At 44.2% G+C, this 13624-nt stretch overlaps 2 protein-coding genes across 2 annotated transcripts in view; one reads left to right on the forward strand and one right to left on the reverse strand.

Annotated features, from left to right (window-relative positions):
* The first annotated feature begins 22 nt into the window (after positions 1 to 22).
* On the forward strand, positions 23 to 12023 carry ZW10 (zw10 kinetochore protein). The gene is made up of 15 exons (XM_010290221.1): positions 23 to 180; positions 1022 to 1123; positions 1314 to 1391; positions 1517 to 1676; positions 2357 to 2506; positions 3191 to 3382; positions 4051 to 4214; positions 4975 to 5157; positions 5623 to 5861; positions 6845 to 6916; positions 7621 to 7790; positions 8416 to 8546; positions 9043 to 9174; positions 10225 to 10427; positions 11422 to 12023. The coding sequence occupies exons 1-15, from the start codon at positions 61 to 63 to the stop codon at positions 11540 to 11542; spliced, it is 2217 nt and encodes a 738-aa protein (XP_010288523.1). The 5' UTR covers positions 23 to 60; the 3' UTR covers positions 11543 to 12023.
* Positions 12024 to 12940: 917 nt separating this feature from the next.
* TMPRSS5 (transmembrane protease, serine 5) overlaps positions 12941 to 13624 on the reverse strand; it is a gene marked incomplete at its 5' end in the record, with an annotated part of 2382 nt that continues 1698 nt past the window's right edge. Inside the window, one exon of the mRNA XM_010290222.1 lies at positions 12941 to 13048. Within this exon, the coding sequence (XP_010288524.1) occupies positions 12941 to 13048 (108 nt within the window). The remainder of the gene's footprint in view (positions 13049 to 13624) is intronic.

The raw sequence follows: 13624 nt of genomic DNA on the forward strand, positions 1-13624 counted from the left end.
GCTCCTGAAGGTCCCGCGGAGAGTGACGGTGCCCCTCGTCTTTAGGGCGAAGTCTGCAACATGATTAACAAGAAGTATAACGAGTTCCTGCCCAGCATGCAGAGCGCCGAGGACTTGGTGTCGCAGGTGGACGGGCTGTCCAGCAACATCGACCTGCTGAAGGCGGGGATCGAGAGCGAGGTGACACCCCGAACCTGTAGCCCCCCCGTCCTGGCGTGCTGCGGGGGGCTGGGGAAGGAGGCCTCCCGCCTAAGAACCCTGGATACTGCCCCTAAGAAACGCCTTTAGGTGACGGCTGCGTGTCACACCGGGGTGGAGGCAAAGAGCGGCCATTAAGTGGCATTGCTGGCGCTTGCTCTCTGTTGTACAGCTGCAAAAGCGTGTCACAGGTCTCCTTCAGAGGGGAGAGAAGGATCAGCCTTGGGTATTGCGGTAAGGTGTGACGCAGTAACCGGCCGAGCGTAGGGCCCACGGTGATCTCGGGCAGCACGGGAACCGAAGTCATAGCTGCACGCGTTCACGGAAGTCTTTAAGGAGGATGTGAGCTGCTCCTGCAGGCCGGATCGCAGACCCATTCTCTGTTTTTTGCTGCTTTGATTGATTTTTCACAGAAAAAATCAATCCAAGATTTTTTCCAACAATCCAAGATGTTTTCCAACATCTGGGGTGCTGAGGGAGTGTTAATTGAGAATTAACTTTTGCCTTAGTTCAAGCATCGTTGCATTTCGACTGGCTGTGTTAAAGGAACGCTGAAGTCTTTCTGACTGCCTTTTGAGACTAAATCTCCCTACAGTGCCTTTAAAAAACCTGTAATGTGTTAAAATAGAAACCAGTTCATAAGCGTTTCCAGTGCTTATAAGGATCTTCCTAGCAAGGCGTAAAATGGATAGAGCATTCTTCCTCCTCAACAAATTGTTCTAGTAAAAGAAATACTTTAATACTTTAAAAATACTTTTTTAAGAGGAAATGTGTCTGATAACATTTGCTTGCTGTAGATAAACTGAAAAGTTTGTTATTTTAGGTTCAGCGAGATCTAAATGTCGCTGTTGCTGAATTTACCGAGTTGAAGCAGCAGTTGGAGCGAGACACACTGGTTCTGAGTATTCTGAAAAAGCTACAGGAGGTGAGGAGAGGGAGCGGCTTAAAATGATTAAGCAGTAGTCATCCTCTCTGGTGCTCAGTCTATGATATTATTCTGGGCTTCGCTTTTAAATAATTGTCTGTAGCTCCCCCGTCTCTAGCCGTGTTGTTTGAAAAATTGTAGTCTTAATAAATTCATGTATCACTGTATATCTGCTATTTGATTTTTGCAGTTTGATACAGCGATTAAAGAGTACAATACAGCGTTGCTGGAAAAGAAGTATGTGGCAGCAGCTCAACAACTGGAAAAGGTAATAATGACTTCTTAAGCATATGACGATATTATTCATAGATACTTTCAATAAATTACACAAGATGCTTTTCATTAGCAGAGGCAACACTTAACCTGTGTTTTGTGTTTGATCTTTACCCCCAGGCACGGAGCAGCCTGAAAATGCTGGAGTCCCGCAAGGGCTTTGAGCTGAAGATCCTGAAAGCGCTGGGCACAGAGCTCACAGTGCAGACACAGAACATGCTCTATCATTTAGGAGAAGAATGGCAGAAACTGGCTGTATGGAAGCTTCCTCCTTCGAAAGGTACTCGCAATTCTAGCCTGTTTCACTATGTTTGCTTCGCTGTTTGCAACGTCTGGTTTCAAGCACCTCCAGGATAGGTTGAACTAAGGTTAGTTTAAGGAGCTCTTTCTGCTGTTTGCGTAACCTAATGAGTGGGAAAGGTGGCATTCTTTGGCGGTCACTCCACTCCTGGAATATTTAGGTGTTACCAAAAGCAATCCAGTGTAGTCAGTAGATTTTAAACAGAGTTTTGGAGGTTCATCTGTGGTATTAGAAAATGTTGAAGCAGAGATCAGAAGAGCTAATTGCAAGAACTGCTCAAGAGTCTGTATGTTGCTGTCTGCATTGAAACACAAACTTTTCCCTTGGAAGAGAAAACCCACCTTTTCCTTTGGATTTGACTTGCAATGGGGAGAAGAGGGCAAGGAAAGCGATTATCACTAAATGTCATTCAATTGCAAGGCAACTGAAATCGAGAATTCTGGATCATTTTAAGAGACGTGATTCTCGTTCCATTGTCCTGCACTGTAACACAAGGAACTCTGTACTTTCTTCTGACAGTCTTTTACAGGAACTGTTTTGCGGGAGTGGGGAGAGGTAGAATATTGCTTTAGCTGCCACCTCAGGAACAGCAGATCCGAGATGCTACTGCATATCTCAGGCTGCACTCCGACAAAGAGATGGTTCTTCTTTTTCTTCAGAAAGCAGCAGCCTGGGGTCAGTGATGCATTCAGAATTGCACTTACGCACAGTGCCGTCAAAGGAGGAGGAGATTGCTGGCCCACCTGTTGCTTCTGTGCTGCAGGCGTTTGCTGTCCTAGGAGAACTGCACACCAAGCTTAAAATTTTTGGTAAGACAGACCGCGGATCCAGATAAATGTAGCCGTAGTGGTCCGAGTGGATATGAGTTCAGACTTATTTTAAGGTGGATATCAAGATCCAGTTCACTTCAGCAGTACACTGGAAGGCTTCTTTCTCTCTTGGCTTGTGTTTCCCACTGAGTGTGAGGTGAATGCTCTGGTTCTTATGAATAGGAAGTTAGTTATCCTTTGTTTACCCAGAATTCTTTATCCTTTCCTGTCAATTTACTCCAGTATACTCTTTTAATCTGTGGCTACGTGTTTTCACGGTCTGATGTTTAAAGAGTTTTTCCAGTTACAGCCACCTCATCTACCAAGAGCAAGACTGGTGGTTTCAAGCAGCCTCTGGGCTTCAGCATTCTCAGGTGTTGATAAAATAAACCAGGAAGTAAGGCAGATGCTACGACAGCATTTCATGCTTCTGGCTAAGTTGTTTTTCACTTTACATTACGTATGCTGCTCTTTGTTAGGCCTCCATGTATGTTTTACATGAGTAAAATGGTCTTTAGTGAAACCAAAGCCAGCATTTTACCTCATTAGCTGTTCCCTGATACAGCTATGTCAAGAGAGCGTTTCTTGCACTTCCTGTGAAGAATTTCTATATCCACAAGAGTCATGGTCGGAGCAAACTGTCTGCCTCCTGCTGTTGCAAAACATCTGTTTTTTGTTTCTCAGGCCAGTTGTTGCTGAAATACATCCTCAAGCCACTGATTTCTTACCCGTCTCTTCAGCCATTCACAGAGGAACAGTCAGATGTGGTCATCCTACATTTTAAGTCTGAGGACCCTAACTTGGATCATTCCTCTCCTATGGAAGTTTTTGACAAGATCAAGCTTATTTTTGAAGTTCTCCACAAATACCTGCTGAGTAGGTAGTTTCTCCCTTTTGGAATTAGGCTGCAATAAGTACCTTGTTCATGTAATTGGAGCAGTAGCTTTCTAGAATATCTGGTTGTTAAGCAGTATTGAATTTTATGCGTAAGGTCTAAGCAGCTTTTAACATTAACTTGCTATGCGGTGCTCTCGAACAGCTTGGCACTTGGCAAACTGGACTTAGTAGTGAACCAGCATTCACAGAGCTGGGAAGATGAAGGAGGAAAGTATTTTGGCTCAAAGGGATCAAGGAATTAATTTTTTTGGTAAATGTTTTTTCTTATGAACCAGTCACTACATTGACTTTTGCATGCCACAGGTCTAAGAGGTGAAAGTCGTGATGCAATCCAGGGAGCTCCGTCGATCAGGCTGGTGACGTGCGGGATCTTCCATTGCCTAGACACTGTCTGGGCTTTGCTAGCATTTCACAAACTAAACATGCTGGGAAGGTGGGCTCAGTTTACACATAAATCCAGTTGTCTTTTGGTCAGGTGGGCGATTCCACAGGCCCAGCACATGGCCTGGGTAAGCGGAATACCTCCATTATAAGATTATGGAACAGTTGATAGGTGCTGTTCTGACAGGAAGGACTGAATGCACTGGTGAAGAGTCTGGTCCAGGAAGCAGGTGTATTAAAATCCATTTCTGTTCTCTTGAATTCAGATGTGCCTCTTGAGCAGCCTGCAGAAGATAAAAAGGAGTGCAGAGTTATACTCGCAGAACTGCTGGGTGATATAATATGGGAAGAGTTATCAGACTGCCTCATTCAGAACTGTCTGGTCAATTCAATCCCAACCAATAGCAGCAAACTAGAGCAGTATATAGAGGTAGGTCTCAAAATTCACATCCCTGTAGTAGGAATGCCAGATGACCAGCTTCAAGAAAAAGTTGCGTTTCGCTAATCTAAAATCGTGTATTTCTCTCAGTTGAGCTGTGGCTTATTTTTCTTGTCGTGTCAAGTGTGCAAGGTCTCTGATCCATGGAACTCAGGCCATATTTAGCTAAGACCTGGGGACTTTCAGGCTGTGCCATAAAGGCACTTGTCTAAGCTTCTGCGAGAGGCAGAAGATAATGCTGTGGTAGTGCTGCTTGCCCAGCTGGCTTCCTGAGGACTGGTCGGTTCTGTCTTTGTATTTGTTGTTAATGATCAGAGGGGTTTTTTGCATAGACCACATAACTTGTTTTAAAACTACATACATAAAACACAACTTACTGCTAGTGAAGAATGCCAAAAGCTCCTTTTCCCGGAGAAGGGGCCGAAGAAGCAGAAGCAGTCATAGGATAAACTGCCCAGTCCCTTTGCCCCAGGTAGCCCAGTGTAATGAAATTTGAGCATCTTGCTCCTCTGGTTGTTGCCAGCACTGTCGGGGCGGGGGACACACACGACATGACAAACCCGCAATTCAAACACCGTATTATTGTGCAATCGTGACCCCCAGCTGAGCCAGCTGTGGATGGTTAGTGCCCTCTAAAACCTAGGTTCATCCTTTGCTTTCAGCTGAGTGGAAGAGTTTATACCCAGCTTTAATTTTGTTCTTTGATTTTAGGAAACTACATTAATGTAGAATATGTGTCTGCTCTTCTCAGGTTATTAAATCCACCGAGGAATTTGAAAGAGCCTTGAAGAACATGCAGTTTTTGAAAGGAGACACAACTGATTTACTGAAATACGCCCGTAATGTCAATTCCCACTTTGCTAACAAGAAGTGCCAGGATGTGATTGTGGCAGCTAGAAACCTGATGACCTCAGAAATACACAATACTGTGAAGGTGACTGTTGATGCAGTACACTGTTTTTATGTGTGGAAAAATAGCTGTTGAAGAAGGCTTGTCTGGAACAGTCAAGTCTTTTTTTTGTGGAGCACTGAGTACTCTTGATTATTTGGGAATCTGGGCAAACAACAGTTTCAAAGCCTTTTTTCATAGTGCTCAAGTAGGTTATTTCACTAACAAGACGTTTCTTACAATACTTGAAGTTTGCTTTTATAGGCTTTTCTGGCTAACGTCATAAAAGCGTAAGAAAAATTAGAGGATTACAGGGTTGCTTCTTATAGATTGTTTTGTGTTCTGCTGTGTTGTTCCTAAGCCAGGAGACTGCCAGCAGTCTTAGAGGACTTCTGCAGCCTTGCGTTTATCTTGAGTCTTAATCTCTGTCATTCAGTGCTTTGCAGTCTTGCACAGTCTCCTTTCTGTGGGGTCTAAGTTATATTACACCTCTCTCTTGTTTGCCCTTAGATCACACCCGATTCCTGTGTAGCCCTACCAAGGCTTCCCGATCCTGGGGCAGGAGATAACTTAAAAACACAAAAAACTTCTGAACTTCTGCATAACGACACGGTCAATTTGGAGAATGAGACTAAACTGAGCCAGTACACGTTTGCTCTGCCCGCATGCCGCATCAGTTCATCAGTGGAGAAACTGATGGAGCTGGCTTATCAGACGCTATTGGAGGCTACAGCCAGCACGGATCAGTGGTAGGAACGATGTATCAGTGGGTGTCTCATAGGTGTCAGATACTTACTGCCTTTGGCAACACCAAGCATAATAGAGTAAGAGAGTTTTAAAAGAACAGAAGATACTTAAAAATTAGAATCAGTCATTAAAGTTACTCTCTGTTTTGGCTGGAGGATGCATCCCTGGGTTTGTGCAGTAGACTGGTACAGCAGGAACTGCTGTGGACCGTGTTCCCTGCAATTCTCAGGTTAAGCAGCCTTTTGGACTTAGGTTTTCAGGGAACATTCGGGTGCACTTTATTGTATTTTAGCTATTAAAGCAGTGAAAACATGGTAGACTCCCTTGTGTGCACACCACAGTTCACAGCTTCAGTCTTTTAGTTGGGAGAAACGCTACCACAGCATTCAATGTTTTATCATATGTTAGCTGTTAGTTGTTTAGAAAAATCAAAACCATATTCTGGCCCCCCCCCCCCAAATTATAAGCGATGGCACCCCTTCTGAGGTGAGTTCTTGCTTTCGTTGCGCTGGGTGAAAGCAAACTGCAGCTCTGCATTTGGCAGGGGTCTTCAGAGAAAACAAACAGTTTGAGGAACCACGTACAGTCTGCTTCACCACAACGCTGAAGAAGAGCTGCCTAGGTACTGAATGCCCTTTAGTGTACCCTAGCAGAGAGGGGCCTGGCTATTTACACACACCTGGTCGGGGAAGGGACACTGTCCCCTTTGTTCCTGGGGTTTCATATATCTCCCTTCTGACATGTGGTCTGAAGCTCGTCTTTTCCACACTGAACTTACAAGGTCATCGCAGCCTTTGTGAGAAGCCTTTGTGAATTTTCCAGAATGTTGCCTTTGTTGACAGCGTTGTAATTGATCCTGACAATCTACTCTTTGTGCCGGTATTTTGCTACTAGTAAAGCCTTGTTTTGGTGAAGGTTGAGGTTCACTTGTGAAAAAAACATTAATTCCACTGACAAACTAACATGAACCTTATTTTCTTTGTAGCTGTATACAGCTCTTCTACTCTGTGCGGAATATATTCCAGCTGTTCTATGACGTAGTGCCAACATACCACAAGTAAGTGTGTGTATATTGCCTAGGGCCTCTTTTGGAGAGAAAACAACGCTATTGGAACAGCCCCCCTTGTCCCCAGTTTGTCCACCACAGCCAGAGATTACTAAGGGCTTCCTCCAGCAGCAAAAAGCTAGTACTCTTAATAATCTTACCTGCTGCAGAGTAGGTGCTTGAGCCTTTCCGAGTTGGCAGTCTTAACACCCAAGGAGATAGTTGCGGTTCTTACAACAGTTGTGTTTGAATCCAGCCACGTAACTTTGACCCCAGGTGTAATGCAGAGATTTTTCATGATGTTTTTCCTGCAAAAAGAGCAGCAATGAAGCTTGAGAGTATACACTTCTGTCAGAGAACACTGGGGTAGTACTGAAAAGGACTTCTCTCTCTTTTCCTCACCATCATGCTATAACTAAGTAACTTACTGTTTGAATAGTCCACTGCTAGAAACGACATGGATATAGCGCATGGTTCAAACAAAGTGCCATTTCACTAGCCATGAAACTCCTTTCCTGTAAGTTCCTGTGTGGATGTGACAGGAAGTTAAATGCTTTTACTCCACCCGATGTCTTTATCAGGCATTGCCCACAGTTACTTGCAATACCTGTCTGAGACAGACTGAGTTTCTCTAGGGTAGGTGTGACAATTTTTTTAACTGAGCCAGGTCTAAATAAATAGATTTCTTCCTTTTCTCTTCCTCCTTCCTGGGACAGGGAGAACCTTCAGAAGTTACCCCAGCTGGCAGCCATTCACCACAACAACTGCATGTATATTGCTCACCACTTGCTCACCCTGGGACACCAGTTCCGATACCGCCTGACTAACATCCTGTGCGATGGAGCAGCTACTTTTGTAGATCTGGTACCTGGTTTTAGGAGACTTGGTAATTCTACCTTTCAGTATTGAAATATATTGATGGATGACGTGGTAATTAATCCTGGCACTTGCTGCCACATGATTCAGTGTGTGGCTACTGACTCGAGCAGTGGGTTGTTATTTAGGAGTTTTGGACAAGTAGCAAGGACAGTTTCTCGATTGGGAAGTGCGACGGAGCTTATGACTAAGAAAGATGGCTCTTTAGGGCTTGGCTCTTTGAAACCCGACTTTTCTTGTCCGGCACGTAGTTCCAAGAATAGTTCATTATCCATAGAGAAGTTGTGGCACTGATATTTTGGCATCTGCTGCTCATTCCTTTGACACTTTCTTTAGCTTATTTTATGGAAAAAAATTCTGGGATAAGCCTGTGAGAGCCTAACAGGAGCCTGTCATCCATAGTTAATTCTCCTACTCGTCTCTTTCAAAAGTGTTGTAGCAACACAAGCTGTGCAAGAGCTTACCAAATACGGGACTGGGCCTGGTTAAGTTTGAGACTGTTCGGAGACTGGAAATTCCTTTCAAAATAAAACATTATAGCAAGTTCATTAGTCAGCACTTACAGTCTCTAAATTGGCAAAGCAAATTTAATAATTGCTTAATCGCTTCTCTCTGCTTGTTTTTGCTCCTTAAAGGGATGGAGTGTTTTCTGGCCCAGATGCGAGTGCAGAAAGGAGAAATCCTGGAGAGGCTGTCAAGTGCCAGGAATTTTTCTAATATGGATGATGAGGAAAATTACTGTGCAGCAAACAAAGCAATAAGGCAGGTAAGCAAGCCACTCAAAGCCAAATATCCTGTTGTCTGTAGATGCTGTCCTTGGCAAGTACAGGATGTAATCTCAGTCCTGAGAACTGTGCAGTGTTTCAGCAGAGTGGAACTTTTCAAAACAATTTTCTGGCATGATTTTTTTTCCCCCGGGGCTGTGTCTTTTTGTAAAATTGAAGCATGCCGAGTTCCGTTCCTCTTGCTCTACGTTGAAATGAAAAACTTCTTCATCTTGAACTTTTGTATATAGTACATTTGTAGTGGTTTTCATTTTTCAAGGAGGAGATCTGTCACACCTTCAGTTTGCGTTAAGGCTCATCAAAAACGTTGCATTTTTTCCCAGGAACGTCTGCTCTACGCCATAGCAGGATACTTATTGCCTTTTGCTTCTTTCAAACTCGTTTCTGACCATATGTAGTCACGTTATCATTTGCTGCCTGCCTCTCTCAACATTCTTTTTGATAAGACGTAGATAACGCGTAGCTGTTCTCTTCCAGGTATTGCATCAGTTGAAAAGGCTGGGAAAGGTCTGGCAAGATGTCCTTCCGGTGAATGTATACTGCAAGGCTATGGGAACTTTACTGAACACAGCTCTCACAGAGATTGTCACTAGGATTGCTGCCCTAGAGGTAACTGCATGAGATGGACATGGCAGCTATAGGGTGGTGTGAACAGCTAGCGTTCGTGACCTCTAGAAGTTCCTTCCAAGATCAGGTTTCAGGGGAACAGTCATCTTTCACAGAAATTGTAATTGTGGTCCTGTCTATGAGAAGCGTTCAAGATACCGATAACTTGCATCCAGTTGGAGACCATATATACTCTTACAGCGATACCATGACTCTGTAGTCAAGGGGAGAGTCAGGGAAGCAGCTGTGATTTCATCTTAATTTGGATTTAGGTGTGTCACTCCTACTATAAACATTTCTATCAATCGATCTCTTTCTTTGTTCAGGGTACAGGAGTTAACTGTTGTCTCCAAGGCTTTCAATCTGCGCATCTCTATGGAACCTCTCCATCCTATTTAGGCACCAGGTGCCAAAATACCTGTGGCATTCCAAACTGAAATTCTTTCCTGCTTAAGTCTCCATTCGACTCCCGGCACTGTGTTTTAAGTGATTGTCAGGTTCCGTTAGGTCAAGTACAACTATGCTGTGACGTTTCTTAATTAAAAGATGTTTTCACAGTAAATGATAGGCATATGTTAGTGCATCTGTTCTAGTTGTAGTTACATCCAAAGAGCCACTGTGCATTAGGCCAATACGTCCTCTTTTCCTGTAACAGCTAGTTTACAGGATGCTTGCTCAGGGTGTGCCTGCCAAAAAAGCTTGGTTTTTGTCATTGGGCTGGCAATACCTGAGCCATTTCCTTGTAAACCGTTCAGACCTTCATCGTAGCACGCTTCACAGCGAAACGCTTGCTATTGCGCTAAGATACGCTGTTCAGAAGCACAGCCATTTTTCAGAAGCACAGCCATTTTTCCGAGGCACTATTCTACGATTCCATGAACTCGCCAAAATAGCTATTAATGAAATAAGTTATATTAACTCGAGAACGTTAAACGTGATCTTAAACCGCTGCTTTCAGCTTCACGCATACGGCTTTTTTTTTTGTTTCACTTACTGCTTGGCACTCCATAAATATATCTAACTGCTCCCCTGTTCACATTTGTTCAATTCTAGGATATCTCTGCAGAGGATGCAGATAGGTTGTACTCCCTCTGTAGGACCATGGTGGAGGAAGGACCCCAAGTTTTTACCCCGCTACCCGAAGACGAGAAAAATAAGAAATACCAAGAGGAAGTTCCGGTCTACGTGCAGAAATGGATGACGTTCAAAGAGCTGATGATCATCCTGCAAGCCAATCTCCAAGAAATAGTAGATCAGTAGGTGTCTTCCTTTTGTTCCTTTTCAGTTAGTTCTTCACTTCAGTAACAGGGAGCGGGGAAGGGGTCCGACATCAGCAGGGCACTGCACTCGGGGGACTCTGCTCAGATGAAAGGCGGTCACCGTTAAAAAAGATCACGTAAGCGCTCCTGGGGCTGTTTCTTGGCTTCGTGTTTATAGCCCATTTCAAGCTTGCTCATATATTCAGCTGCCCCCTGCAAAGGAAAAGGCAACGGTGAAAAACCAAGGGCCATGGGAGAGCCAACCACAGAGCGATTGCGCATCCTCCTTGGCTTCTCCAACAGGACGCAGTCTGGCATTTTGCGGGCTGCTTTTGACGTTAGTGGTGCCTTGCTGCTGCAGCGGTTCCACACGATTGGCCTCTGCTTGTTAGATGCTGTTTCTTGTTTCTTTTAGCTTGCAAGGGGGGTCCATCTGAATTACACGTGCATAATTGCTTCTATTACTTTAGTTGGCATGAATTATCAGAAGCTAGACATTCCCTCTGCACAGCTGCCTCACACATCCGAATGGCAAGAAAACATACCGTCCTCAGCAGGCTGACCTGAAAAGGTACCAGCCACAGAGAAGGCACATAGGGCGGGCACTTCCTCTTCTCTGCCCTGCTCATTGCCGCTGTTGGAACTGTGCTACACGCCAAAGGTTCCCAACTCTACTTCCACCTGGGCATAAACCACTTTTTTTTTTCCTCCTGTTGTTTGGGAGGTGAATGGGAATTTTGCAGACAGGTTTTAGACTTACTTTGGAAGAGGAAAAGGTGCAGTTTGTAAAGAGTGCAGAAATAGTCTCACAACCCGTTGCTTTATATACCTAGCTAAACAGTTCTGGACTGAAGTTGCATACAGCCACCGGGCTGCTAGCTGGATCTGTTTTGCCTTTGGACTTCCTACTCTAGCGAGTGCGCAGAAGGCTTGTTTTAATATGACGTTTCTGTGCAGTTTGGTTAAATAAAGATCTTTCTCTCCCACGTAGGTGGGCGGATGGGAAGGGGCCTCTTGCAGCTGAATTTTCTGCAGCCGAAGTGAAGAGTCTGATCCGCGCCTTGTTCCAGAACACAGAAAGGAGAGCAGCAGCACTGGCCAAAATTAAGTAACTCTGTTTACTCCTACACATTGCATCTTCTGATAACACAAGAACAAACAGAGTCTCTCAAATATTTTTTGGATTTGACCCTTATTATTTGTACTGGTAGTAAAAAAGCTTAGAATTAGGTAAGTACTTCCTGGAGGCTTGACTGAGGGAAAAGAAACTTTTCCTAGCTCAGTGTTCGTAGGACAAAACAGGATGGCTCTCTGAGTCTGGGACCAGAAAAAAAAATCTAAGGTGGGCAACACACAGACACTAGCTGCTTATGCTCCGTCTGCCAAGCAGACAGAGTTTGGGCTTGAAAATTCCTATCTCCTGCCATGCTCTCCAGAGGTTTCTATCCAGATTGAAGTTCTCCTTCACGAGCTGGTGGGTGTAGAGTCCTGGTGAAGAAGAGATGCTTTTCGTGATGTTTGCTAATGTGCATTCTGTAAGATTTCATCTTCCTGTTAAGCCCAGCATAGGGAAATAAATCGAATCTTGTATCCAACATCTCTTCGTGAGGACAGGCACTGCTGTCAAATGGGCCTCATGCAAGGCGCTGTATAATGTCATCTCAAGCTCGCTTGCTCGAGGGTCTTGTAGAGGGGTTTTATTTCTCAGTAGTGAATCTTAATCTATGCAGTTTTACATCAGGGGACATGTGGCCCCTTTGTGTCTTACCTCTTCTGTCCCTGCAAAATTACGTATGAAACCCACAGACTTTGGAAGCTTTTGATATCCTTCCAAGAATGCTGAAGTGCCAAAGTTTGCTCTTTCCCACCTCAGGTTTCCCTGAAGAGCAGACCTCAAGAGAGTAAAAATTCAGGGGCAGGACTGAGATCCTATTCTGAGTGAACTGTTTATCAAGTCACAGGTTTTTGCACAAATGGCAAAATTCCTCATGGCTTTATTTCTCATGGAAAATATCTTAAAACTGACTTAGAATTTTTCAGTCTCACTTTGCCAACTGCACAAGCCAGTTCAGCTCCTTCCTTTACCTTTTTTGTTGGGCGTGAACTAGGTAGGTCTGGCATCTGTTATCTTTCTGGTATTAATTTTCTGTCCTTTAAGAATAGTGAGAGAAGTGTAAATGAATGTGAAAAGGGAACGAAAGGTGCACTCATGGCATTACAAAAGGCTATGTTTGAGACTGAGAAACGTACATTTCTTTTAATTGAAAAACTCACCAAGAGCATTCATTAGAACGTACCCAGAGGCCAAGATGCGCCAGTTGCTGCACACATGGAACAAAGCATTTCCTACTGCGTAGTGCTTACAGCCTGCTTACAGAAGTTTTGTTCACAGAGCTTAGTGTTTTCATCTGTTATCTACTGTTCTACCCCCTTTCATTTGCACTTTTGTCTGACTTCTGTTCGCACATTTCCAAGCATTTGTGCCGGGCCTGAAGAATCACAGCTGGCTTTCACATTGCACCTAAGTCACTGCGGAACTGAAGGGCTGTTCTGCTGGCCATGGCAGCCAAGCACAGCCACGGCAGGCGGTGGGGAGACCCTTCTGTTTCTGGCTTTAACTGGCATAGGGAGAGGGCAGATGCAAATTGGCAGTTAGACTGAGCCCAGCACATGGGAATGCAGCAAGGAAGGGAGGTATCGAAGCAAAATCTGACTGCCACTTCAAACTCCAGCCTTTTCTTTTCTTCCCTTCCAAGTAATTTACCTGAAGGCTGCGAGTGTTCCCGTAGCACTTGCATCTCATGGGATCCCCTGCCTCTTTACACATGGCAATCAAAAAACCCGCATATTTTGAAAAACACCACTTCTCCCATGTGGATTGCTCACAGAAATGTAATTTGCTATTTTCTTTAATAAACTATTTATACTGAGCACGTCTTCTAGTGTTGTCTGGGGATTCTCTTAGGGTTATATTAACACCGCATGAATTAGTCCTCAACCGTTCTCCACTTACTATGTGGAAAGGGGCAAAGTGGTGCTCTGTGAAGTCTCTCCTTGCCTTGTTTCTAGTAGAACTAGTCAAAAAAAGAAAGATAAAGAAAAATAGGAATCAGTACCATAAAAGAGGTTGCCCCAGAGGTTCCCACATCAAGGGTGAGCATAGGGTAGCGAAGGAAAGAGGGAAAACGGAATGC

Source organism: Phaethon lepturus, unplaced genomic scaffold (assembly GCF_000687285.1).
Source record: "Phaethon lepturus isolate BGI_N335 unplaced genomic scaffold, ASM68728v1 scaffold49046, whole genome shotgun sequence".
NCBI lineage: Eukaryota > Metazoa > Chordata > Aves > Phaethontiformes > Phaethontidae > Phaethon > Phaethon lepturus.